Source organism: Jaculus jaculus, chromosome 7, assembly GCF_020740685.1.
Source record: "Jaculus jaculus isolate mJacJac1 chromosome 7, mJacJac1.mat.Y.cur, whole genome shotgun sequence".
NCBI classification, from domain to species: Eukaryota; Metazoa; Chordata; class Mammalia; order Rodentia; family Dipodidae; genus Jaculus; species Jaculus jaculus.
Genome location: NC_059108.1, coordinates 4,699,642 through 4,727,545, shown reverse-complemented (window position 1 = coordinate 4,727,545; position 27,904 = coordinate 4,699,642). Strand labels below are relative to the sequence as shown.

The 27,904-nt window shown below is 43.5% G+C and overlaps 1 protein-coding gene across 3 annotated transcripts in view; it reads left to right on the top strand.

Annotated features, from left to right (window-relative positions):
* The window catches only part of Dpy19l3 (dpy-19 like C-mannosyltransferase 3), an 82,049-nt gene that overhangs the window by 29,204 nt on the left and 24,941 nt on the right, over window positions 1-27,904 (top strand). For 2 of the 3 annotated variants that reach the window (XM_045154122.1, XM_045154124.1), the window contains exons 5-13: window positions 7,569-7,690; window positions 9,033-9,178; window positions 10,587-10,710; window positions 11,199-11,333; window positions 19,334-19,465; window positions 20,116-20,217; window positions 23,456-23,529; window positions 23,685-23,843; window positions 27,444-27,566. In XM_045154122.1, the coding sequence (XP_045010057.1) occupies window positions 7,569-7,690; window positions 9,033-9,178; window positions 10,587-10,710; window positions 11,199-11,333; window positions 19,334-19,465; window positions 20,116-20,217; window positions 23,456-23,529; window positions 23,685-23,843; window positions 27,444-27,566 (1,117 nt within the window). The remainder of the gene's footprint in view (window positions 1-7,568; window positions 7,691-9,032; window positions 9,179-10,586; window positions 10,711-11,198; window positions 11,334-19,333; window positions 19,466-20,115; window positions 20,218-23,455; window positions 23,530-23,684; window positions 23,844-27,443; window positions 27,567-27,904) is intronic. The other variant, XM_045154125.1, reaches the window with a different exon arrangement.

Here is a 27,904-nt window from a genome sequence, read left to right as displayed (position 1 = left end):
CTCTGATGTTGTGGTTTTTCCTTGCTAATGTCAATCGTCCCAGTATAGTGATTTGCTCTGGAAGAAGTTAGACAACACTTTATATAACCACCTCTCCTTGCTTTCCAGTTCTATTACATTCCCAAAGTAATCTATTTGCACATCCTTGGTTTTGTTGATTTTTCTTCTGATCATTTGCAAAGGGGTCTTTACAGATGGAAGGAGCATTGACTAAACCTAAAAGTAGGTATTTTGATCATGAAAATTACAGCTGTCTGTCTTGTCCCCAATATTCCAAGTCATTTATTTGAAAATCACTGTTTGCCCAAACTTTTATTTTTCCTAAGTGCATTAGAGCCCACCTCTTTACCAGTGAGTCAACAGAGTGAGCTCCTGTAGTTCCTTCCATCATGACTGGATAGAATGCATCTGCACAGAAACCCTCTTCTCAACAGCCATTTGTAAGCCACTTCAGTTCACGAAGGAAAGGACATCTGAGGCTGTTGTGTGCCTTCTGCCAGAAAAAGCTAGCACCCCGCAGTCCGTTTTCAGGTCACTTGAAAGAGTTCTATGAGCCACCAACTCTGCAGGCTCCTTTTATCTTGCTTTTGGGTTTTCAGGGACTGTGTTATAAGATTCTTATGTAATTTTCAATACTTTAAAGAATGTTTCCATGGGTTCCGAGTCTAAAAATAACACATCAGCCAAGCCTGCTTTCTCTCTGCCTGTGCCACCCTGCTTCCTTTCTTGGTCGTCTGTGTTTGCTGTCCTTCTTTGTGTTCTGGAGTTGAGCCCGTGGCCTTGTGCATGCCAGGCAAGTACTGGGGGTGCTGAGCTCCACTCCTGTCTTCAGACAGTCGGAGTGATGGTTTCTGGTTTCTTCACCTACTGCTGACCATGTAGGACGAGCACGTGCTTCAGTCAGTGCGCTCACGTCTGCCCCCCCGTGACAAAAGTGTCTCACGCTACAACACTGGTCCTTGTCTGCTCGTTCCACTTCACAAAAGTCTTAGAGATCGTCTGATAATAGAATATCAACATAATTTTGTTCTTTTTTTTTTTTTTGCATCTGCATAGTTCTCGGTATGCATAACCAGAACTGTACAGAGTCTCCTTAAGCAGTCTGTTCAGGTTGCTATGACAAAATACCACAGACAGGGTAGTTTGAGCCACAGAGAATTGCTCCCACAGTTCCAGAGGCTGCAAGTCAGCGACTAGGTGCTTCTTGGTCAGGCTCTGGTGAGGCACTCTTCCTGGCTTATGGAACGTTGCCTCCCGACCATGTCCGCCCTGGGCAGAGAGACCGATGCTAACTAGTGACCCTCTGTGAGGTCGCCAGTCTCATTAACATGTAAATTTGGAGACACACATGCATTCAGTTCAAAACATGCCTGTCATAAACTACCACAGACTGTGTGGCTAAATAGAAAGGTATTTTTCTGTCCGTTCCGGAGGCTGGAAGTTCCAGATTGAAGTGCCGTTCAGATTTTTGGAGTGAGGCCTCTAGTCAGTACTCTCCGCTCTTGGTTTACACGTGGCCTTTCCTTTCTTCTGGCCTTTCATAGAGGGAGAGGGAGGAAAGGAGAGGGTGAAGAAGAGAAGGGAAGGGAGGGAGAGAGAAAAAAAGAGGGGCAGGGGAAGGAGAGAGAGAATATGTACAATTGTGCTCAATAAGAGAACACAGGCTGCTTGTTTGAACTGGTATATCGGATTTCATCATGTCATTTCAAAATTTCAAACCTTTTTTTTTTTTTTTTTTGAGGTAGGGTCTCACTCTAGCCCAGGCTGACCTGGAATTCACTATGGAGTCTCAGGGTGGCCTCAAACTCACAGTGCTCCTCCTACCTCTGCCTCCCTTGTGCTGGGATCAAAGGCGCGCCACCACGCCTGGCTCTGGTTGGTTCTTGATCCTCCTCACCTTCCCTTCTTCCTCTACAGCCTCCCTTCCACTTCCCGCCACAAGTGCCGGATTGCCCTCTTCCCTTCCTCAACACCTCTTTCCCCTTCATGTTTTCCTAGTTTCATGTATTGACATTAATACATCATCTGTGTTAACAGAGATACATTCATATGTGTTAACATTGAAAGCTAGGATCTGCATATGGAAGGAACATGTGGTATTTGTCTTTCTGTTGTTCCAAATGCATGTGCCACTTTGTGCATCTGGCTTTACGTGATTACTGAGGAATTGAATCCAGGTCGTTTTGCAGGTAACAAGTGCCTTAAACCACTGAGCCATCTCCCTAGCCCTCTATATTTCTTTTCTGTTCCCCCCCCCCCTGTTTTTTTCCAATGCTGGGATCAAAGGCATGTGTCACCATGCCCAGCTCTTGTATTTCTTTACTTTTGTCTTTTGTGGTAAATGTTTTCTAGTATTTCATTATAATTCCCTTGCTTCCTTCCTTCTTCCTTTTTATTTTAGAGAGAGCCAGAGAGAGGTAAACAGAGAGAGGAGAGAGAAAGAATTGTTGCACCAGGGCCTCAGCCACTACAATTGAATTCGAAAAGCACCACCTAGTGAGCATGTGTGACCTTGCACATGCCTCACCTTGTACATCTGGCTTAGGTGGAATCTAGAGAGTAGAACATAGTTCCTTAGGCTTTGCAGGCAAGCGTCCTAACCACTAAGCAATCTCTTCAGCCCATTCTTCTTCCTTCCTTCGTTCCTTTCCTTCCTTCCCTCCTCCTTTCCTTCCTTCCTCCTTTCTTTCTTCTTGGAGTTTTGTTGTTGTTGTTGTTGTTGTTTTGAGGAAGGGTCTCGCTCCAGCCCAGGCTGACCTGGAATTCTCTATGCATGTCGTCTGAGGGTATCCTTGAACTCATGGTGATCCTCCTATCTCTGCCTCCCAAGTGCTGGGATTAAAGTTTTAGATCCATCCATTTTCTTGAAAGTTTCATTTTCTTTACAGCTGAATAGAATTCCATCGTGTGTTTTACCACATCTTTATCACCCATCACCATATTATCCATGGGTGTCTAGACTAGCGCCAGTTCTTAGCCACTGTGAACAGAGCAGCAGGTCAGCAGAAGAGTGCCAGTATCTCTGGGGCAGTGGCCTTTGGCAGATGCCCAGGAGTGTTGTAGCCACGTCACACAGTAGTTCCGTCCTAACCTTTTGAGCAGCTTCCATACTGGTTTCCATAGTGGCTGCACCAGTCTGCCTCCCACCAGTGCTCAGTGAGGGGTCCTCTTCCTCCACATACTTGCCAGCTTTTGTGTTTATTTTTCTTGATGATAGCCATTCCAGGCAGATTCTGGACTCTCAAAGCAATTCTAATTTCCATCTCCCGGCAGCTATATTTATAACTATTATATTTCTTTTTTTGTTTTGAGGACTGTTCAGTCCATTAGCCTGGTAATTGGCTGTTTTTGTGTTTAATTTTTGCAGTTTTACATATTCTGGATACTAACTTTCTGTCTGAGGGACAGCTGGCAAAGATTTCTCCCTTTCTATAAACTGTCCATTCACCCCACTGAGAGTTTCCTTTGCAGTCCATCTGTCAGTTCTTGAGGTTATTTCCTATGCCGTTGTAGTCCTGTTCAGAAAGTTCTTTATGCCTGTACCTCAGTGTTTTCTCTGTTTTCTTCTAGTAATTTCAGCATTTCAAGACTTAAGTTAAGGTCTTTGGTCCATTTTGAATTTATTTTTATTCAGGGTAAGAGATATGGGTCTACTTTCATTCTTACAGAGCACCATTTGTTGATTGGACTTTTTTCAACATATATTTTTTACACTGTCAAATACTGAGTGGCCATGTCTGTGTCTTCTCTTCTGTCCACCTGGTCTGCCTGTCTTGTTTTCTTGCCAGTACCACGCTTTTTATCACTGTTGCTTTTGTGTTGTAATTTGAGGTGAGGAACTGTGGTGTCTGCAGCTGTGTACTTTCTGCTTAGAGTTGCTTTGGCTGTCCATGGTCTTTTGTGATTCTATATGAGTTTTAGGATTTTTTTTTTTTTTTTTAGTTCTGTAAAGAATGTCATTAGAACTTCAGTGAGGATTGCATGGACTCCCTCAGTTACGTTTAGCTATATAGTCATTTTTACAATATTACTAACTGATCAAGGAACATTGAAGGTCTTTCCATTATCTAGTGTCTTTGGTTTCTTTTTTCACTGTCTTAACTTTTTCATGGTAGTGGTTGTTCACTTACTTGATTAGGTTTATTTCTTTTGTTGTTGTTGTTTTGTTGTAGGTAGGGTCTTGCTCTAGCCCAGGGTGGCCTGGAATTGACTAGGTTGATTAGGTTTATTTCTAAGTTCTTTTTTTTTTTTTTTTTTTGAGGTAGGGTCTCACTCTAGCCCAGGCTGACCTGGAATTCACTATGTAGTCTCAGGGTAGCCTCAAACTCACGGTGCTCCTCCTACCTCTGCCTCCCAAGTACTAGGATTAAAGGCGTGCACCATCATGCCTGGCTCTCTAAGTTCCTTTTTTCTTTTCTTTTCTTTTTTTTTTTTTTTACAGTATAAGAAAATGCATTTTCCTAAGATATTCATTATGGACCAGTAATGCATTTAAATACAATGCTTTAAAACATTACGCACAAGAGCTTACAGATCACATTTATTAATAAAACATCTAGTTGCTTAATATACATTTTAAGATTACAATTTAATTTTCAAAACTAAACAAGTAAGTATTAAATATATCACTTTATAACAAAGGACATTTAAGTGGATTGCACAAGCAGCAGGCAGATTTGTGTTATAAGAGGAGAAAGAAGACAATTATAATGAAGCCCAGAACTTAAAAGACAGGATTCAGACAGTTCTGCTTAACTGAGGCCTAATTTTATAAAGAGCCGGGTCACTGAGTACTAGATTTTTATAAAAATAATTACCTGTACCAGCTGGTACCCCCTGCTTTGATAATTTGTGATCAATATCTAGTAATTTCCTAAACCATTAATGTAGCTTTCAGATGCTGTGTGTGTTACATTTTCTTATAAATAAACTGAGGCCTTGTAACAGTCAAACATGTCAAGGTAAAACTTGGTCCTAGAGCTTTATCCATGAATGTAGCGAGTATTTAGTGAGAACCTGCCTTCCCCTTGCCTCCAGAACTCAGTACTGAAATGCAGCTGCTCAAGCCCAGGCTGTGAGTCATGAGCCTTTAATTCATCCTTCAAGACAGCAGAGATCGAGGTTTTCTCTTTATAGACAAATCTTTCTTTGGACCTTCATCAAGGGTATTTCTGAAGTGTTCACATTCATGTAATATAGCCACCTCTGTCTGTCATTTGGTACTCAAGTCTATGTCATGTATTTTGTCTTCCCTTTCACTTTTCTACAACCTATTCTTTTAGGTTTGTCCAGCCTGTGGACTTTGCCTGCAGCTTGGCGCTGTTTCTTGTCACTTCTGCCCTTTGCTTTCCTTGACCCAGTCTGGTCATTTGGGCTTTCCCACCTTCCCTCCCCAGGCTTCTTATCCACAAGGTGACTAGTACTGACGCTGCCTGAAAGGCCAGGTCCTCAGTGCGTTCTGCTCATCAGCACTTCCAGTCAGTGCTGCTTTGCTCAAAGACACGCGTACACTTCAGGTCTCCTCTGCAACAACATTCTTTCTGAACGCTGTTCAAAAATATCCTCAAAAAATGGTTTCTTGAGGATTTCTGTCATGTAAGTTGGTATTAAAAGAATACATAACTCGGGCTGGAGAGATGGCTTAGCGGTTAAGCGCTTGCCTGTGAAGCTTAAGGACCCCGGTTCAAGGCTCAATTCCCTAGGACCCACGTTAGCCAGATGCACAAGGGGGCGCATGCATCTGGAGTTCGTCTGCAGTGGCTAGAAGCCCTGGCGCGCCCTCTCTCTCTCCCTCTCTCTCTTTCTCTCTCTCTGTCTGTCACTCTCAAATAAATAAATAAAAATAAAAAATTTTAAAAAAAAAGAATACATAACTCAACAAAAGATGTTTCTACTTTTGTCAAACTAAGATTTTTCACCGAAATGTCTGTTAACACCATCAGACTATATAGTAATCAAGCTACGAATTTGCAAGTAAGATAATATCAAGTCAGTTGTCATCCATGACCCATAATCCTTTTATATTTTAACTCAAATACAAGTGTGACAGTGAACTTTAACTTTCAAAATGTTCTGGCTAAGAATTATTAGTAGCCCTTGTTTGGAGCATCCAATAAACAGAGTTTTCTTGATTCCTTGAAAAAGAAACAAAAGAATTATTAGTCAAGTCAGATAATCGATTGTCCACAAGTGAACTCTCAATTGTTGTGAGGTAGCAGTCGTCAACGGTACCACCTTCTCTGGAGGTCGTGCCCTCCGCCCATGAGGCTTCCCACTTCATATGAAAAGTATGAACAACGAGGGACAGAAGAGCCACCGTCCATTGTTTCTTTGATTCTTGTTATTTTCATAGTATCTTAAATACCTGATTTCAATTTTACAGCAACAACAAACATCAATATTTATTCTGGTCGGTTAAATTCTTTTTTGTTTAAATTATTGTGAATGGGATATTTTCCTAATTCCTTTCTCAGAAGGTTCATTTGTTACTATATAGGAAAGCTACTGATTTTTGTATGTGGAGTTTTGTTTCTTGCAACTTTACTAAAAGTGTCTATCAGCTCTAAAATTTTTTCTAGTGGAGATTGTAGGGTCTTTTAAGTATAAAATCATGTCATCCACAAATTTTAATAATTTGACTTCTTCCTTTCCTTCTTTTTTTCTTTATATCTTTCCCTTATTGCTCTAAGGCTTTAGGCATTATATCGAGTAAAGTGGAGAAGAGTGAACACCCTTGTCTTATTCCAGATTTTAAGGAAATAGTTTTTTTTCCCATTTAGTGGAATATTGCTTATAGGTTTGTCACATATAGCCATTATTAGTTTGAGGTTCCGTCTGTTCTTAAATTCTTTTTGTTAACATTATTTTTTTTTTATGAGAGAGAGAAAATAAGAAAGAGAGAATTGGTGAGCCAGGGCCTCTAATCACTGTAATCAAACTCCAGACATGTGTACCACCTTCTGTGTAGGCATGACCTTGTCTGCATGTGTCACCTTGTGTATCTGGCTTATGTGGGTTCTAGGGAGTCACACCTGGGACCTCAGGCTTCACAGGCAAGTGCCTTAACCACTAAGCCATCTCTCCAGCCCTGTTTCTGATTTCTTTAGAAGTTATATGAAGGCATAAGGACAGTAGTCCTTGTGTGCTGCCTTCCCCTTTGTGAACTCCTTGTAGGCTCTCTTAGGTCAGGGTTTCAACATAGGAATGGGATGGGAGTATAGTTCCACCCACAAGGCTTCCTGCCCGTGGGGATTTAGGTTGTTTCTGATCTTTTTCTGATACAAACAGTCATGCCTAGATGGCCTTGTACCTGTGTCATTTTGTATTTGTGCATATTATCTTTAGGGTCAGCTCCTAACCACTGTTTTTTGTTTTTACAATATTCACAACAGGCTTACTCTAATGCCCGTCAGTAAGCCATGGGCTGTGTGGGTAGGGCTTTCACTGCACTCACTGTTTATTCCCGACGCTGCCCCAGGGGTTCCCACACATGCAAAGAATCTCTGAGTGGTGCTGATGATTGAGTATAATTGTAATTTTTCCTTTGGTTTTCCTAATATCATTCTTAGGTTTTCATGGCTTAATATATGATAATAAAACTGAATCTATGAGGACAATTAACCTCCTTCAACGAATGAATATTTACCAAGAGGTCTTTCTCAGTATTTTATATAGAGTTCTACCTATACAGGTATGGTATGGTATGTTCTGTGCCATTTAATTATTAATATCTCGTAAAGTCAGAATGTGCTATTTCAGATTGAATGTTTTACATACATTTTGATTTCAGCTAGTTTAATAGGGAATCATTTTCTGCATGTGAGCTTGCTGGTTTTTATTTATATTTTGTATTTGTTTTTAATATAGATGCTTCCTGGCTTACATCATAATGTATCTATATTTTTATTTGAAAGTATGTAATTACTGTCTTTTGTATAATTTATCTTTATGATTTAAAAATTGCAAAATTAGCAGATCACATGACCACTTTCATGTGTATATGGCAGAATTAGGCAACTTTAATGTCAGTCTGCCTGATGTACATGGTGAAGCCAAGCCTTCAGGCTCCCTTGCATCTTCACTCCAAGAGAGCGAGGACCAGGCGCTGGCTCTCTCGTGAGTGGCAAGGGATAGTGCGGATTTAACGCTGCGGTTGACAGCAACTTGTAAAAATCATTTATTTATCTGTGTGTGTGTGTGTGTGTGTGTATGTGTGTGTGTGAATTATGGATGCGTGTGTACCATGCCACATGTGTGGAGGTCAGAGGACAACTTGGAGGTGTCTGTGCCTGTGGTGGTTTGATTCACGTGTCCCCCATAAACTTAGGTGTTCCCAGCTGATGGAGATTTGGGGCATTAACACCTCTTGGAGGCAGTGTATTGTTGAGGGCAGGCTTATGACTAGTATAGCCAGTTTCCCTTTGCCAGTGTTGGGCACACTCTCCTGTTGCTATGGTCCACCTTATATTGTCCACCCTCTGCTCATGCCATCATTTTGCCCTGCCATCATGGAGCTTCCCCTTGAATCCATAAGCCAAAATAAACCCCTTTTCCCACAAGCTGCTCTTGGTCAGGTGATTTTCATCAGCAATGCGAACCTGACTGCAACAGTGCCCCTCTTCCCTCTCCTTAGAGACAGGGTGTCTTGCTGCTACAAATGAATGTCAGTCTAGCTGGCCTGTGAGATCTGGATTCTCCTGGCTCTGCCTCCCATTGTCGCCACTTTGCATCTGGAGCTACATGGGATCTGAGGAGGACTGAATTCAAAGTTGGCAGGTTTTGCAAGCAAGAGCTGTTAACCACTGAGCCAGCTTCTCGGCCCTGATAGCCATCCTCTGAACACTGCATTTCTGAAGGGTTTTTAAAATGACAATAAGGAGGCTGGGGCCTTCAGTCACCCTGTGGGGGTGGGCATGCGCGTGTGTTTTGCTAGGCATGGACTCAGGACATAGCATGTGTTAGGCAAGTGCTCTACCACTGAGCTTTATTTCCAGCCCTGATAAGAAAAAATTTTTTAACCATTCTCTTTGCAGAAATATTTAGAGCCTGTTTATTTTTATATCTACACCCTGTTTGGGCTCCAAGCAATCTATGTGACAGCGCTTTACGTGACCAGCTGGCTCCTTAGCGGTACCTGGCTTTCGGGGCTGCTAGCAGCTCTCTGGTATGTCACTAACAGGTGAGTAAACCAGTTCGTTTCTCTCCTTTCTAAATTGCAAGGAAAGAGGAAGTGGTTTTCTAATTCACAGGAATTTCTTCTGCCATATTTCTTAAATTGAAGCACTTTTCTGTCTGGTTTACCTACTGATTTACTGAATTTTTCTTGTTTAGTAAGGTAGAAGGTCCCATTGAGGTGTTTCACAGGTGAGAAATTGAACAGGGAACTGTAGATGATAAGAGCCATCTGTCACAATCCGTTCTGTTCACACAGCTTATCTTGCACAGTTTAATAATACCTTCAATATTAACTTTGTGTGTGCATGTGCGTGTGCATACGTGCACTGTTGGGGATTGAGCCCAGAGCTTCATGCATGCTAGGCAGGCATTCTGCCATTGAGCTACGCCTATAGAACTCCCTTCCTATCTTTTTTTTAAAATTATTATTTAATTATTTGCAAGGAGAGAAAGAAGAGACAATGGGCATGTCAAAGCCTTTAGCCACTGCTCACTCCAGATGCATGTGACACTTTGTGCAGCTGGCTTTACATGGGTGTTGGGGAATCAAATCTTAGGTTTTTGCAGGCAAGTGCCTTAACCACTGAGCCAGCACTCCCACCCAATTTATTACACACACACACACATTTTGTTTGTTTTTCAAGGTAGGGTCTCACTGTAGCCCAGGCTGACCTAGAATTTACTATGTAGTCTCAAGGTGGCCTTGAACTCACAATGATACTCCTACTTCGGCCTCCTGAGTGCTGAAATTAAAGGTGTGTACCACCACACCTGGCTCAATAAAAAAAATAATAATTTTTAATGCAAGAGTGAGATAGAGACTTGGTGCAGCAGGGCCTCTAGCCGCTGTAATTGAACTCAGACGCGCACGCCCCCTTGTGTGCATGTGCAGTCTTGTGCGCTTATGTCATTGTGCATCCGGCTTACATGAAACCTGGAGAGTCAAATGTGAGTCTTAGGCCTCACAGGCAAGCGCCTTAACTGCTAAGCCTTCTCTCCAGCCCCCCAAAAAGTAATTCTTTTAAATGATTGTCCCAAATTTGAGAGTCAAACATAACACAATACAGAAACAAGAATGTTCAGCTTTTCCTCCAGCACTACTGAGATTGGAATAAAGATATAAGGAGGACTCTGACATGGGACCTTTGTGGACTCAGTACTCTGGCTAGCGTGGGCTTGAGCCCCCATCTCGCCACATAGTTAAATGTGTACCCACAGTCAGGTCACCGCCATTTTCTCAGAGCCAGTTCTATGTTACAAAGATGGTGGGAATGACGCTTACTGTTGAGAGCCAGTGACCAGAATCTTAAGCATACTTTGTACTTGATGTAATATATCTTTCACACTGGCAAATCTTTGAGGAAATTACTGCAAAAACTATCATTTGGGTTCTTTGTGTTTTCTTTGTGCAGAGTAGATACCACTCGAGTTGATTTTACCATCCCACTGAGGGAGAACTGGGCACTGCCATTCTTTGCAATTCAGATCGCAGCCATTACCTATTTCCTGAGACCAAACTTACAGCCTCTTTCGGAAGTAAGTTTCTAGAACGATTTTTATCTCCCCAGTTTTATATAAGGAGCTCAGAGAGATGTGATGTGTAGTGTGTTGGCAGTCCACGTGAATCACTCTTATTCTGTGACCAACTTGTTACCTTGAGTTAAACTTTCTTTCTCTGAGTTTTTTCCTCCTTTGCGGAGAAAAAATGTTTTCAATTTAAAAATATACTCTCCAGAATCTGCCCTTAAATAGCTGCAGCAAGCCCACGCACGGTTTCTGGAAAGCTGTCAGGTTTTAAGCCTCTGCTCTGCAGGCTGTGGTGGGGTACGTTGTGGTCTCTGCCACAGCGTGAAGTGCACACGCCGCACGTGCGTGTTACGTGTAGAGTCACTTGGGTGTTCAGAGCTTACATTAGATGCCGGGTTTCAGAGCAGCAGCGTGTGCCTCTTCTGTGTGGTTTGTGGAGGAGCCTTGTCTGTAGCTTCTCCCGTTGCCTGTTAACTCCCAGCGGTTTTCCTTCACAGCGGCTGACTCTCCTTGCCGTTTTCACATCAACGCTTCTCTTTAGCCTGGCGTGGCAGTTCAACCAGTTCATGATGCTGGTGCAGGCACTGGTGCTGTTCATCCTGGACTCAGTGGACATGCTGCCAGCTGTTAAGGTGAGCTCTGCCTGCCTCTCCTCCCTACACATGGTTCCGCTGCTCACTGCAAATAGACGCACACCATGACCCTGGGAAGGTGGGGTCTTGTGGGAATGCCATGTCCTGCTGATGTGAGTAATGTCCGCAGTCCATTTGCCAGGCTCATCTTGTATTCTCCTTATTTTGTTATAAAAATGGATCTATTTGGGACATAAATGCCAAGGCCAATTGCCAATTGTAAATGTGACTTAAAATTTGATACATTAGCTGGCTCTTTTATAATTTCTCAGTATGTATTCTTTCCTCCTTTTTTACAAGGAACTCAATGAATAAATAACGGTTCTTTTCTTTTTTTTTTAAGTGGGCTCTTACTTTGTAGCTAGCCCAAGAGGTCCTAGAACTCAGAGCAATCCTGCCTCAACCTCCCAAGTGCTGGGATTCTAGGCATGAGCCACCCATGCCTGGCTAACCAGTTCTTTTCTCCTATAGTACTTTAGAACGTTTTCATAGTAACATTTGGCCATGGAATATGAATCCCTACTGACTGACAAATGTCACATATGAAATAAAGGCAGCCCTCTGTGTATGGCACTGTCACTAATCATGGTTTGGTTTATGACTGGGCTTGAGTCTAGGGCCTCACGTATGCTAGACAAGCACTCAGACACCAAGCCACATACCCCAACCCTTTCTTATTTTTATTTTTTAAATTTTGAGACAGGGTCTCACTCTGCTGCCTGGACTAATTTTGAACTGATTGTTCTTTTACTCTAGTTTTTCAGGTAGCTTCAATTGCAGGCTCATGCACCATTCCCAGCTACAGGAGTTTTGTTTCTGTTATTTTTAATTTTTTTTAATTAATTTATATTTTAGCTTCACATATCAAGTAAAGGAGCCCAATATTCTTACAATATGTGTCATGTTTTATTAGCTTGTTTATTTGCATAAATATTGTAATTTTTCATACATTTTAAGTTGCTTATGTAGAGTGGCTTCAGCTCCCATTCAGTGCTATGGATACATCATTTCCCTTCCACCTGGATAGTCGTGGAGGAAGCCAATAGGGAGTTGGGACTCCATGCACCACACACGGGTCATGACCCTCCGTCCCCCGCTACCATATGTACCACTGTGTTAATGAAGGTCATGCAGGAGCAGTAATGGGACATCTTTCCCCATACAGTGTGGTGTCAGCATAGCCTTGCAGGGAGCCAGAATTTCACCCAGCAAGGGGCTCATGGGGCTTACCTGGGCCTGTCTCTGGATATTAGTGGAGGCCAAGCAGACACCTTACACTTCCACTCATCTGGAATAAATAGGCAACCACTCTTCTCTCCCCACTGACCTGGTGAATGTTGTGTACCACCTCACCCAGTTTACATGCTGAGAGCCTAAGACCCAAGGGGATGCTCGGGGAGGCAGAGTTTCTGGGGAGGCCATGAGTTCCATGGGAATATAGGCCCAGGGGAGCTCGCTGGTCCCTTTCCCCATGTGAGAACACAGGAGGATGCTGTTAGTGAGTCAGGAGGCAGGCTCACACAGACACGTGTGAGGAATCCGGAGGCAGGCCCTCACCAGACACAGAGTCTGCTTGACTTCTCAGCTACAAAACTGAGAACAGGATTTCTGGTGTTTACAAGTTACCAGTTTGTGCTATGTTATAGTAAGTAGCCTGTGTTCCAAGACACATGGTGTCAGAGGCTGATGCAGAAGGTGACGTCACATCCACAGGCTCATCTCGTGGCAGGACACAACTCAGAGCCATCTGTTACACTAAAGCAAGGAGACTCTCTTGGAAGAGAACAGATGTCAATACAGAGACACGGAAGTTCAAATTGCCCAACTGACGAGGAGTTTAAAGCAGCCATGAGAAAGCTTCACTGAGGGCCGCGGAGAGGGCTCAGTGGACAGGGCACTTGCTCGGCCAGCATGAGGGCCTGAGTGCAGGTGCCAGAACCACACAGAGCTGCACACTGCTGGGCACAGGTGTTACCAGTGTGCTCATGGCTACAAGAGAGGAATGAGGGAGTGAAGGAGAAATCAGTAAAGAAAGTATAATACAATTTGTTGATATCACATCTATCAGAAAAGAAAGGAACTGAGGTTGGGGTTTTTGTTGGCGGTGTTTTTTGAGATACAGTCTCACTGTGAAGCCCAGGCTGGCCTCACATTCACAATCTTCCTGCGTCATCTTCCTGAGCACTGGGATTTTACACGCAGCTACAGAAGACGTGGTAGATGGTTTTAGAATGCCAGGAAGAACAAGGCAATGAGAAGAATGGTAGAACTGGAGGGTAAGTAGAAAATTCAATAAGAAATGATAGTTGAGAACTTCAACATCCTCCCCAACATTTCATAGAACAATGGGCAGAAAATCAGCAAGACTATAGAAGTTCAGCTAGGAATACAGCGTGGGGATAAAGCCCTTGCCTGGCACATGCAAAGCCCTGGATCCTTCCTCAGAACTGCAAGGGAAAAAAGGATTAAGAACTGTAAAGCAGCCGGGCATGGTGACACACGCCTTTAATCCCAGCACTCGGGAGGCAGAGGTAGGAGGATCGCTGTGAGTTCAAGGCTACCCTGAGACTCCATAGTGGATTCCAGGTCAGTCTGGGCCAGAGTGAGACCCTACCTTGAAAAACCAAAAAAAAAAGAACTGTAAAGCCAGCTGTGGTGGCACACACCTGTGATCAAGCTTCCGAGTCATCCTCAGCTACATAGTGGATTCAAGGGCGACTTAGCTCTGCAAGGCCGGGAAAAGGGGTGGGAGAGCGAGGAACAGAAAACCGAATGTGGACTCAGCACATCATCAGCCAACAGATTCTAACATTTCTGAAGCACGCCACCCAAGGACAGTCAAACACTCAATCTTTTCAAACATCTACACAATAGACATTGGTTTTTAAAAAATTTTTTTTGTTTATTTTTATTTATTTATTTGAGACTGACAGAGGGAGAGAGAGGCAGATAGAGAAACAGAGAGAGAATGGGCAGGGCGCGCCAGGGCTTCCAGCCACTACAAACGAACTCCAGACGCGTGCGCCCCCTTGTGTATCTGGCTAACGTGGGTGCTGGGGAATCGAGCCTTGAACCAGGGTCCTTAGGCTTCACAAGCAAGTGCTTAACCACTAATCCATCTCTGCAGCCCCACAATAGACACTGTTTATCATGGGCCAAAAAACAACAAAAGTGAAAGAATAGAGATCGCAGAGAAATAGACTGTGATCACAGTGAATACCAAGTAGAATCCAGTACAACAACTTGGAGTGCTTGGAAGCTAAGAGACATGTTTGTACATGTGGATCAAAGAGGTCTTCACAGACATTGGCTTTAACAAAACACAGCACCACACTGCTGAGTCTCCTTGACACTGGGTGCATCCACCCACGGCAGTCTCCTTGACATGGTGTGTGTCCACCCACAGCAGTCTCCTTGACATGGTATGTGTCCACCCACTGTAGCTTCCTTGTCATGGTGTGCGTCCACCCACGGCAGTCTCCTTGACATTGTGTGCGTCCACCCACTGCAGTCTTCTTGACATTGTGTGCGTCCACCCACTGCAGTCTCCTTGACATGGTGTGTGTCCACCCACTGTAGCTTCCTTGTCATGGTGTGTGTCCACCCACTACAGTCCCCTTGCCACAGTGTGCGTTCATCCACTACAGTCCCCTTGCCACAGTGTGCGTTCATCCACTATAGTCCCCTTGACACAGTGTGTGTCCACCCGCTACAGTCCCCATGACACGGTGTGCGTCCACCCACTCTAGCTTCCTTGACCTGGTGTGTGTCCACCCGCTACAGTCCCCTTGACCTGGTGTGTGTCCATCCACTACAGTCCCCTTGACCTGGTGTGTGTCCACCCACTACAGTCCCCTTGACCTGGTGTGTGTCCATCCACTACAGTCCCCTTGACCTGGTGTGTGTCCATCCACTACAGTCCCCTTGCCACAGTGTGCGTTCATCCACTATAGTCCCCTTGACACAGTGTATGTCTACCCACTACAGTCCCCTTGACATGGTGTGTGTCCATCCACTACAGTCCCCTTGCCACAGTGTGCGTTCATCCACTATAGTCCCCTTGACACAGTGTATGTCTACCCACTACAGTCCCCTTGACATGGTGTGTGTCCACCCACTACAGTCCTCTTGACACAGTGTGCGTTCATCCACTACAGTCCCCTTGACACAGTGTATGTCTACCCACTACAGTCCCCTTGACATGGTGTGTGTCCACCCACTACAGTCCCCTTGACACAGTGTGCGTCCACCCACTGTAGCTTCCTTGACACGGCGTGTGTCCACCCACTGTAGCTTCCTTGACACGGTGTGTGTCTATCCACTATAGTCCCCTTGACATGGTGTGTGCTCACCCAGTACAGGATGCTAGAACGTGCTACATAACCAAACCTCCAAGGTATGAGTGAATCATTTGTAAGTCATGTTTGAGTCATTTAAACAGAGCTTGACATTTTATGAATTTTAATGTTTGCTGTCATTATCATTGATGAGGAAGAGTAGAACCATACCTATTGGAAAAAGTTAGTTATTTAACACAGAAAGAATTCCATACTATAACTACTAATGGAACCTGAATAGGAATATCGGGTGTATCATTAGCAACCCAGGACTTTTTAATATATAACACTATGCAATCCCATATTTCTGACTAGTCACCAGCAATACAAAAACTACAATTTTCTGGAAGTATGCCAGTTTGACACAATGAGAATCACAACCATCAAAAAGTACACCCCATGCCGGGCATGGTGGTGCATGCTTTTAATCCCAGCACTTGGGAGGCAGATGTAGGAGGATCACCATGAGTTTGAGGCCATCCTGAGACTACATTGTGAATTCCAGGTCAGCCTGGGCTAGAGTGAGACCCTACCTCGAAAAACCAAAAGAAAAAAAAAAAAGGTACACCCCAAATAAAGACAAAATAAAAAGCACTTGCAAATTCGTTGGTGTTGGTAATGAACTGCTACTTGGAACTGTCTGGTAAGTGAAAGAAGCCAGTCACAAAGACTATACATTGCATTTTTCCAACCACATGGAGTCAATGTAAAAAAAAAAAAAAAATTGAAAAGGAAACAACAAACCCTTCCCAGAACAACATAGAAAGAAAACAGTATCTAGACTAGGTATACATTTTAAGAATGTTATTTTTAAAAAAAAAGAATATGTTATTTAGGTACAATTTTTTAAAGCTGTGTAAATATGTAATTTGAAAAGTAAAAAGCATTACCAAAAGCATTAAAGACCTAAATTAGATTGGAAAGTTATACCATGTTCATGGACCAACAGACTTACTAAGACGTCACACCCTGCTGATCCCTAGATTCAGCATAACCCCTGTCACAATCCTTGACAGACTTTTCTTAGAAAAACTGATATTTAAATTGCATTGAGAGTATCAACCACATGTAGTCTATTTGTAGAACAGCCCTAGTTAGCAAGAAGAAGGAGTGAAGCATGATGCCCGAAACCTTTAGGGTCAGTAGAGAATCCAGTTAACAAGAGTCCATATTGCATTGTTGCACTGGTATCAAATGTCCAGAATATTCCAATCTGTGGTTGCCAGGGCTAGGCATGGAGCTTCTTCTGACGAGAGCATCTTAAAGTTATGTCATACTGATAGCAACACAACTCTCTGAATATATGAAAAGTCATCGATTGCTTATAGCCAAGTGCATGAGTTGGGTAATAGGTCAATGATAACAGTCTATCAATCATGTAAAATTCCTTCTCTACCTAAAAGAGTTATTTATTCTCTAAGAAAATGTCTTCATTTGTTCATTCCTCATATTTCTTACATGACGCTGTTTTACTGACATCAGTCTGACATTGGGAAACAACAAACAGAAGTAATCCCATATGATGCTGGACAGTGGTGGTGGGCAGTGGTGGTGGGACCCCAGGGCTCCGTGCACAAGCATTCTTCCTCTCAGCTGAAGCCCTAGCCCGGCTTCTTAGGGGACGTTAATAATTTGATAACTGTATAAAGTAGAGCTAAAGGATCCAGTAGCAGGCAAATTATGACCTCTGATGGGTTGTTATCTATTTGTTACTCTTCCCATCTTTGTGACAGAACACCTGAACAACTTGAGAGGAAAGGTTTATTTTGAAGACGGAGAGATGTCAGTTTGCCTTGGTGTTGGAGGGGACGGTGATGGTTGTTCTTGTCCATGGTGGCGAGAGCAGGAAGCTGATAGTTGGGGTCAGAACCAGAAGTGGGGAGAGCCTTTTAAGGCCTATCCTTGGTGACCCCTACACCACTAGGCCCCACTTCTCCAAGGCTCCACAGCCTCCAGGAGAGTAGCACCAGCTGGGAGCAAACTTGAGCCAGCCTGTGGGGAACATTTCTCATTCAAACCATGGCCGTTAAGTAGCCCTTGAGAGTTCAGAACTTCTCAGCATAGTCATGGGTGTGAGAAAAGTACACTGTACTCTGGGAAGTGCACAGAATGCTGTGTGAGTTATGATGTACCCAGTATGAAATCACCAGCATCTCTTAGGTGGTGGTGCTGGGTTTGCACTCTTGGACCCACCTTTTAATGACTGGGTTTTTTAAAAAGTTTTTCCGAATGTTCCACATAAGGTACATCATAATCCTAAAAGCTGTTACTATCCACTGACCCCAGGCAAGGGCAGACAGCTGTCACAGGCCTCATTTTCCATGGTGGATGTGGGTTTGTTTCTTTTGACATTAAAAGAATACAGCTGTGGGCTTAGCAGTTAAGGTGTTTGTCTGCAAAGCCAAAGGATCCAGGTTCGATTACCCAAGACCACATAAGCCAGATACACAAGGGAGTGCATGCTTCTGGATTTCGTTTGCAGTGGCTGGAGCTCTGGTGTGCCTATTCTCTCTTTCTCTCTCCCTCCCCCCCCATCAAATAAATAAATAAAAATAAAATATTTATAAAAATATTTTTTTAAAAAAAAGAGTACAACTGTAAGCAGTCAGGTTTGCTGTTGGCGAAAGTGAGTATCTCCTCTGAGCTATGAGCACGGGGTTGAGAAGCAGTCTGTGTACTTCGTGGCTCGTTTGTGATCAGGTTGACGCACGTCGCTGCTTTCTGGGTCAGCACTGCCATTCATATCAGAGGTCACTCATAGTGAGCACTGCCTGCGCCCCAGGCATCTTAATGCCTGTCTGGTCCTTCTGTGACATCCTAATAATTTCTGGCACCTTGTGGTCACACCACTGACTTGTACCAGAGTGACTACTGAACAGTGCTGCCTGCTAAGGATCCCTCAAATGAAAGTTGGAAGCAGCACACTGGGGTTTTCAGCCTTACCTGAGGACTAGGTACAGGCAGCATGGATCAGTACAGGGCATACTGACATGGATGGTGTAGAAACTTCGGGAATGAAGGAATGTGTTAAAACACTGATTGTTGGCTATAGACAATATCTAAAACGATTTAAAAGAAAACTGAAAATTACAAATTGCACTTGTCAGTTCCCAAAAGGCATGGACACCTCTGTTTGTTTATGTGTTCATCTCGCTTTTCCTCAGTGTTACACAATTTACAAACAATTGTTATTGAAAGGGAAAAGCTGGTAATGTATGCAGTTTAGTCTCCTTTTTAGCATATGGTAAGTTTGGTGTGTATGTGTGTACACGTATTCCCGTGTGTTCACATCTTTGTTCATGGTGTGTTTTGCATGCCCGTGTATATGCCCGTTTATGGAGGTTGACATTGGATGTTGTCCTCGATTGCTCTCCATCTTATTTACTGAGGAGAGTCTCCTAGACCCTTAGCTCATCTAGCTAGCCATTTCTGAGCCCTGGGATCACAGCCTGCCATCACGCCCACCAGCATTTTCCTGGGTGCCGGGATCTGAACTCTGGACCTCGTGCTTGCATGGCAAGCCCTTTATCACCTGAGCCATCTCCCAGCCCTGTGGAAGGTGTTGGTGTGGTTCTGCATCATCTTTCACCTTATGTGTGTGCAGCTAGTGACCCACGGGCCTCCCAAAGGGGTGAGCCACTCTGCTGCCCTCTCTTGCTGCAGGCCGCCTGGCTGTACGGCGTACAGATGGCCAGCCTCCTCCTCGTCTGTGTTCTGCAGTTTTTTAACTCCATGATTCTCGGATCGTTGCTGATCAGTTTTAACCTTTCAGTACTAATTGCAAGGAAACTTCAGGTAGGTCATTTTTATGCTGCTTCTCAGAGGAAACTATTTCCAATTATGTGGTTCTAACATGCAAAGGGAAATTTGGGCTCAGTTCCCAAGGAGAAGCGCAGAGCAGTGTTACGCTTGTTTGGGCACATTTCTGTTTACACTTTCTAAGGTCATAGGCTGTCGTTTTGCTCATGCCTGTGACATTGATTCAGTTCAGATGCCATTCAGGGTTAGCCAAAGTTGTTTATTTGAATGCCATGCATGGCATATTGACATACTAGAGGATGGGTGTGTGTGTGTGTGTGTGTGTGTGTGTGTGTGTGTGCGCGCGCGCGCGCGTTTATATCAGTGATACCTTGTTGCTTATGGTAACACTGCTTCCCACCTCATGTACTATTACTAATTTTAAATGAATTAAAGTTTACTGGTTTTAAATTTTTAAAACAAAATAAATGCAAAAATATGAGGCATCTCATACAGTATCATAAAATGCAAATGTTTTAAAATGTGAAAAAGTACAAGGTAAAAAATGAAGATAGCATGTTATGTTTGCAGCATGTGTTTTCCCTATGTGCTGCATAGCCTGTGTCTTAAATCTTTAATCTCATTTTAAGTGTTTATGAAGTTATATTAAAGTTTAAGAACTAAAACGGAATTCTTTCAATTTCTAGAGAAACCTAAAAACTGGAACCTTTCTTGCTAGGGTTGGGAAGCTTTTGTTACACCTGTTGGTAGTTTTCGGTTTGACACTTTCTCTCAACATCATCATTAAGGTAAGTTGACAGTGATATTTTAAGTATATTTTTAAATTGTATCTCTGGCACTGGGTCTAATTTTTAAATTTTCATGTCTAGTGCTTAAGTTCTTGTTTTATGAAGCATGGCAGTGTCTCTGAAGCAACGGGGGTGCCATGAGCAGGCTCCGTTTACCTTTGTTGCTGGTTTCTGTCCTTCTGTCTGCTGAGGCTTCCTCAGGTTTAGCTGGGGCCAGTCAGATGGCTCAGCATTTGAAACATCAAACAGTTCTCTAAGGTTAAGTAAGTAGTTTCTGTGAGCTCAATAATACAAAATAGGAAAAAAATAAATTTTTTTGAGGCAAGTCCAACAGATTGGCTGTTTTTTTGTGTTGGTTTTTTTTTTTTTTTTTTTTTTTTTTACATGAGAGCAAGAGAGAGAGAATTGGCATGCCAATGCCTTCAGACACTGCAATCAAACGCCAGATGCGTGTGCATGTGTGACCTTGTGTGCTTACATCACTGTGTGTCTAGGTTATGTGGGACCTGGAGAGTACAATGTGAGTCCTTAGGCTTCGTAGGCAAGTGCCTTAACCACTTAGCCATCTCTCCAGCCCAGGAAAATGTATTAAATTTGTTTTGTTGAAAAGACTTGAGGCTGACCTTAAATCAGTCTCCTCCTCTTTCTACCTCTCTAGTGCTGGGATTACAGATGGGTACCACCATCCTAACACTTAACTGACTTAAAATTAACAGTCCTGGGATCGATTGTTGCTGAGGTCAAGTGTGTGCTTAGCATGTGCAAGCCCTTGGGCTCCGTCCTCAGCACCAAAACAAATACCTCAGTTAGTAACCTGTCTGTGGTATGTGCAAAAGTTTTACGAAAGTTTCGTAGGTGTCCTAGGGGCTGTCTGCATTTGGCATGTTAATACGTGAATATTTAAGAGAGTATGCTTTCTGCCAGCTTCGGTTCTTATATCTTGGTTCCGCGTTGGCTTTTCTGCTAGAGCAGAATTCCAGTGGCTTCTTTTGGAATACCTGGTCTTAGAAGAGGAGACATCTGGAAAACACATATGACGATGGTAGTCTTTCTTCTACCTGTTGACTATTTAAAAAAAAAAAAAAAAAAAGCAAATCTTCAGTCAGCTAGCCAAATGGGCACCTCACTTCCAGGCCTTTGTCACTGTGTCCTTAAACTGCATACCCTGTACACCCTGTCTTGGGTTTCTCAGTGGATGAGTCAACCAATCTGAGTCCTGGGGCGGGCGGGGGCAGGGGCCTGCCAAAACAGTACTAAACAGAAACAGGGTTTTCTTGTCCTGGCCCTGGACAGTGCAGCAGTATACCTTTTATGCTACCTCTGCTGTCATAAGTAATCTAGAAACGATTTCAAGTATACAGGAAGCTGAGTGTAGAGGTTCATGTCTGTTCTCCCAGCATTAAGGAGGATCATGAGTTTGAGACCAGTCTGGGCTACACAGCAAGACCCTGTCTCAAAAGACCAAGGGGGGGCTGGAGAGATGGCTTAGCAGTTAAACGCTTGCCTGTGAAGCCTAAGGACCCCGGTTCGAGGCTCGGTTCCCCAGGTCCCACGTTAGCCAGATGCACAAGGGGGCGCACGCATCTGGAGTTTGTTTGCAGAGGCTGGAAGCCCTGGAGCGTCCATTCTCTCTCTCTCCCTCTACCTGTCTTTCCCTCTGTGTCTGTCACTCTCAAATAAATAAATAAATAAATAAACAAATAAATAAAAGACCAAGGGGTGGGGATTGAGCTGAGTAGTAGACCAAGTGCCTAGCACAGGTGGGACCCTGGGTTTGCTCACCAGCCCTGAAAAGCACAGTAAGTGTGTGGGAGAATATAGTTTTATGCAAGTATGCCCCTTATATAAAGGAATAGAACATCTGAGCACTGGGGTGTCTGAAGGAGGTTCCTTGAGCCAGTTCTCTGAGAACATCAGCATTTACCAAAGCTGCTTTGAGCAGAAGGCTTTCAGTAGTACATAGTTCACCCACTTGCCACGTCCCATGTTCAGCCATCTATTCTTGGGACTGAGCCAGTAGAGCTGCGTGCCTGGACTTCTGTTTTTTAACACTCCAAAGGTTAATGTCTGTGTTGACTTGCACTGGGTGTTTTGCAAGAGATGTCAATGAGCAAAACTCCTTGAAACTCCTCGCTCTTATCCACCTGTAGGAAACACTCCCCTTGAGTGGCAGGTGGCACGTCTTCTGAACAATTGGTTTGCTTTCATCTAAAGCCCTTGTGACTCCCACAAATGCTTTCACCCCCTCTTTGCATTTGTTAGAGTTCATGAGTCAGATCCATGCTTCACCGCATTGACTAGATTTTGTGTACTAAACTCAGTTCTGGCTTCAGCTTATTTTTTCCCTGTCTTTACATACATACATACATATATTATTTATTTATTTACTTATTTGACAAATTAAGAGGGAGAGAGAATGGGCACGCCAGGGCCTCCAGCCACTGCAAACGAATTCCAGACGCATGCACCCCCTTGTGCATCTGGCTAATGTGGGTCCTGGGCAATCAAACCAGAGTTCTTTGACTTTTGCAGGTAAACACCTTAACCACTAAGCCATCCCTCCAACCCCCCCTTTTTTTGTTTGTTTTTTTGAAGTAGGATCTTACTCTAGCTCTGACTGACCTGGAATTCACTATGTAGTCTCAGGGTGACCTTGAACTCACGGCAATCCTCCTACCTCTGCCTCCCAAGTACTGGGATTAAAGGTGTGTGCCACCACACCCAGCTCTGTCTTCCTTTTTCTTCTGATATTATTTCTTCTCCATTTTTCTTGCATGGATATTGTAAAGTATAAATCAAAACTAATATTACATAGTTAAAATTATAATCACCTCTGGCATTTAAGGAGCTCACCCCTTGAGGGCTACGGTGTCTATAAGTAGCCTTGAGTGAATGAGTCCTGTGGAAGTTGAAGACCATAAGGCCCAGTGTCCTCTGTGTCTAGTTGAGACTTCAGGTCATCTTGTTGGTTTTCTGATGTAAAAACCAACAGGAACTGTGCCTTAGCCTTTTTCTCTCAGGAACCGGAGAGCGTCTGGTGTCTGTCATCTACTCATGTACATCCTTGAGATAGAGGAAGAAGAGGGAGTTTGAAAGTCCCTCCTTTAGGATTCTGGGGCCAAACTCACATGTTCCCTCTGGAAACTGGACCCTGAATGTTCATTGCTGCTCTGAAAGATCAAGAAACCATGCCTCAGGCACTAACAGCACTTCTCATTTTCCTCTCTCTTCTCAATAGAAAATTCTTCACCTGAAGTCAGATGAACACATATTTAAATTTCTGAAGGCCAAATTTGGCTTTGGAGCCACAAGGTATGACTAATGAGAACCTGAGTTTGCTGTTTGATATTGAAGCAGAGGGACTTTAACTTGCTCATGGCAGAGGGTTTTGAAGGAAGGTGCTGAACTGCCGTAACTTCCTTTGCTTCATCTGGAATGTAATACTTTGTTTTCCTTTTGTTTCTCAGGGATTTTGATGCAAATCTCTACCTGTGTGAAGAAGCTTTCGGCCTCCTGCCCTTGAATACCTTTGTGAGGCTCTCGGACACTCTGCTTTTGTATGCTTACGTGTTTGTCCTGTCCATCTCTGTGATCGCTGCGTCCATCGTTGCCTTTCGTCATCTCAGGTATAGAGTTCCAGAAATCTTTGACACTGCTTTAATGAACTTGTTCTTGGATGGTACTGAAAAAGAGAGAAGTTGGAAAAAGCACTAGTGAGCAGAGGATAGAATAGTATTGCTCATCATAAAGGGGAACACACACACTTAGAATAGGCAGTACAAACTGGGTTCGAGTCAAGCTTGCACGCTGCGTGCCGTGTGCTCCTTAAGCCAGCTATGTAGCCTGTCAGTAGTTCTGTTTCCTCATGACTGGAGTGAGAATGCTTGCTGGGTGGGATATTTGTAATAAAAAGTTAGAGCCACCTGCAGTACAGAAAGGAGTCCCCATGCCCAGAGCATTTCTTGGGTGTTAGCTTTCATATTGTTAAATCACAAATTTCCTTTAATTTCTCAAGAAATATTGAGAATTAAATAGACAGGTATTGCAGTCAGCTTCATGTTGCTGTCATAAAACACCTGACCAAGAACAGCTTTAGGGAGGAAAGGGTTTATTTGGCTTATAGACTTGAGAAGCTCCATGATGGCAGGGGGGAAAGATGGCATGAGCAGAGGGTGGACATCACCTCTTGCTCAACATCAAATGGGCAGTAGCAGCAGTTGTGTGCCAAACATTGGTGAGGAGAAGCTGGCTGTAATACCCATAAGCCTGCTGCTAACAATACATCACCTGTAGGAGGTTCCAATTCCCAAATTGCCACCAGCTACAGACCTAGCATCCAGAACACATAAGTTTATGGGGGGGCACCTGAATCAAACGACCACATTTCGCCTCTGACCCCCACAAACTGATAACCATACATGATGTAAAATGCAATGCATTCAGTCCAACTTTAAATGTCCCCATAGTTTTCTATCAATCTTCATACTATTCAAACATCCCCATAGTCCAAGGTCTTTTAACTGAGCCATAATACAAAAAAAAAAAAGAGAGAGAGAGAGAGAAACATAATGGCACAGAACATTCATACTGCAAAAGATAGCATTGGGGATAGCAAAGAAATACTGAGCCAATACAAGATTTAAGTGGCAAACATGAAACTGCAGCTTTCAGTGGTTGTAATATCTAAAACAGTTGTAGCTGAAGGGGCAGCAGTTTCATCCCAAAGATTAAATTTGGTTTGTTTTTTTTTTTTGTGCCGTATCACTCTGCTCATACCAGTCCATTTCTGTGCAATGCAACCCTGCCCCAAATCTCGGGACACAGGAAAACAGAGGCCTCTCACACAAACTGCCTCTAACCCAGTCCAGCCAAAGCTCTTTCTCACCCTCATAAGCTAAACCTCAAGTCCATAGTTCTTCCTGCATTCAGGTCTTTCAGCTGTGATTGGAGTAGTCCATCAAGCTGTACTTACAGCATGCAAGGTGTCTCTTAGGCCAAGGTTTGAAAGCCTCCCACACTCCTCTTGAAAATCAGCTCCAGAAGGCCAAAGCCACATAGGATGTAATCTTAGCTCTAGGAGAAACACAAGCAAGACCATCCTGGGCTACAGAGTGAGTTCCAGGCCAGTAGGGCAACTCTGACCCTGACTCAAAATAACAAAGGAAAATCAGAGGTGAGCATGTGGTTCACTGTAGCACTTGCCAAGCATGCTGGAGGCTCCAGGTCCCATGCCTATTGCCAGGAAAATAAAATAGAAGAAGTAACTATTGTGGTTCGTTCTCCTGCATCTTGTTTCAGTGCTCATAAAGCTGGAGTGGCCGTGGTTACGAGCATGTCTGCCACCAGGAAGGATGAGGCTAAACGCCTCCCTTTCAGTTTGGGGTGCTGTGTGTTTACTGTCCACACTCAGTGGCTAAGTTGAAGCTGCAGTCATTTGTGGAACCGTAGTGACGCTCTCCAGGAAGCTCTTTTCTGTGTAGTTCCCTAGCCTGTGCCAGCGCTGCTGGACCGTGCCTCCTGGGCATGGGAGCATGTCAGCCCAGTGGCTGATGTCGGGTAAGAATGGATCTGCGCACAGCCACACAGAAGTTCTGAGACTGCAGACTGTTAGCATCCCTTTATGCCTTGCTCAAGATGAAACTTTGCCCTGTGGAAATTGTTTCTGCACAGCGTGTGCAGTATTAGACTACCTGGGACTGAAAGAATCTTAGACCGCACGCATGGCAGGAGGTTGTTAGCCAATGGCCCACCAAGCTCATTGTGAACCTGTGAGCTGTCTCTGGACCCTGGTTTGGCTTTTGGTTAGAGATGTAGGTGTAGAGCATCCCAGCCAAGTAGGGATTTTAGGACTTCTCTAAAGATTGAACAGTACCACATTAATCAGAAGATGACAGGATCCTGGCATGGGGGCTTTGTGAGCAGTCTGAGGGTATTGTCTCTGCAGTGAGCGTGCAGTGTTCCTGCCTGGAGTCGTAGGAAACATGCTGCTCTCCATGGGGAGACATTGAGGAGGAGGTGGCGTGTTCCATATTCATGGGGTTGACAGGGCAGCATAATCTTTGAATATCCATAGAGAAGTCCGCATTGGGGTACCAGTATCTAACATTTAAGCAAAGATTGCTACCAACGATGAAAACTGCCTTCGAGTGTCATTTTACTATTTCTGTGATCTGTGGCAGTGAAGGGAAGAGTTCGAAGAAATGAGTTCCTTGGTTACATATTGGATTTGTCTGAAGGAGCAGCATGGCTTTTAGGAAAGGACTGCTGTTACCTTAAGCTGGCGACACTTGCTGTTTGCTTCTCTCTTCAACAAATGGTGCAATACCTGAATTCCCCCATCAGCCTCAGTCTCCACATCCGGACAGCCCATGCCTCCCAGAGTGGTGCAGTGTTCCTGCCAAAGCCCAACTGTGATAAACGTTAGAGCTAACTACATACACAAGAAACTCAGGAATGGAAACATCCCCATAAGCAAGGAGTTGACCAAATCCAGAAGGTGTGAAGAGTTGCAGCACAAATATCTGGTTGTTCAACAAATACATGGACTTTAACATCAAGGAGACGTGTGAACAGACTGAAAGACATGTAGCACTGTACTGAGAAATACAGTGCAAGGCTTTGCGTCCTGATTGAGATAGTCTCAATCTATCTACAGCGGGGCCTGGTGGGCCCACCTGTAATCCCAGCATTCGGGAGACAGGAGGATCACCACTCAAGGCCAGTTTAGGCTACATAGTGAGACCCTGTCTCAAAAAACTAAAATAATAATAACAATTAGATTATAAAACTGAGTATTGTGTGATGTTAATTAGTTAGTGTTAGTTTTATTAGTCATAACAATAATAAATGTCATCTGTTGGGCATATACAATGAGTATTATTGGTAGGCTAGAACATGGACATTAGTTCATAAAGGAACTGAGTTCCAAGCTTTTGGATTCAAAAATTTGAAAAGTACTAATAGTAATTCATAAAACATCTTTAAGATCTCCTTTGGTTTTAGGGAATACAAAAGGATTTGTTTTTGCTAACCACTTGTAATTTTTACTTAAATTGAAATCTTATGTGAAATTTCATTTAGTTACAAATGCATTTATTTTGTGACACTTTTAGCCTCAAATTTCATCATTGCTTAGTGCTAATGTATTTCGTCTTAGAGAAAATATTAAGATTTAACTAAGTTACAAATTGTGTATCCAGCATTAGTTCTGTGTTTGTTTTCTTCAGCAATTCTGCAAATCAACAGTCTGTGGGTAAAATGAGGAAATGTGCCTTTGACCTGAAACCAGAAACTGCTTACAACTTAATACATACCATCTTGTTTGGATTCTTGGCGTTGAGCACTATGAGGTATTTCTGTCTTATCTGCTTGATTTGATTTGACTCCTCTTAATTTGACACTATTTAGTGATACATTTTGGAAACGCAGTCGTCAGTGATGATCCTCCATAAACTTGTCTGTGTGTGCCCTTCCTCTCTGTGTGCCCTCCCCTCTGCTTACCAGTCAGAAGTCTACCCAGCCAGTGCTTTTGTTACTTGTAAACTTTCCTGCGTGTCTTACCTACAGGATGGCTCCCAGGAAGCCGTGAGATGAACACTTGAGTCCTTTGGCAAATGTCAAATGAGGTTGTGTTGTCAAGGGCTGCAGGGGTACCTCACACTCCAGTTTACACAAGCAGAGGCTGACC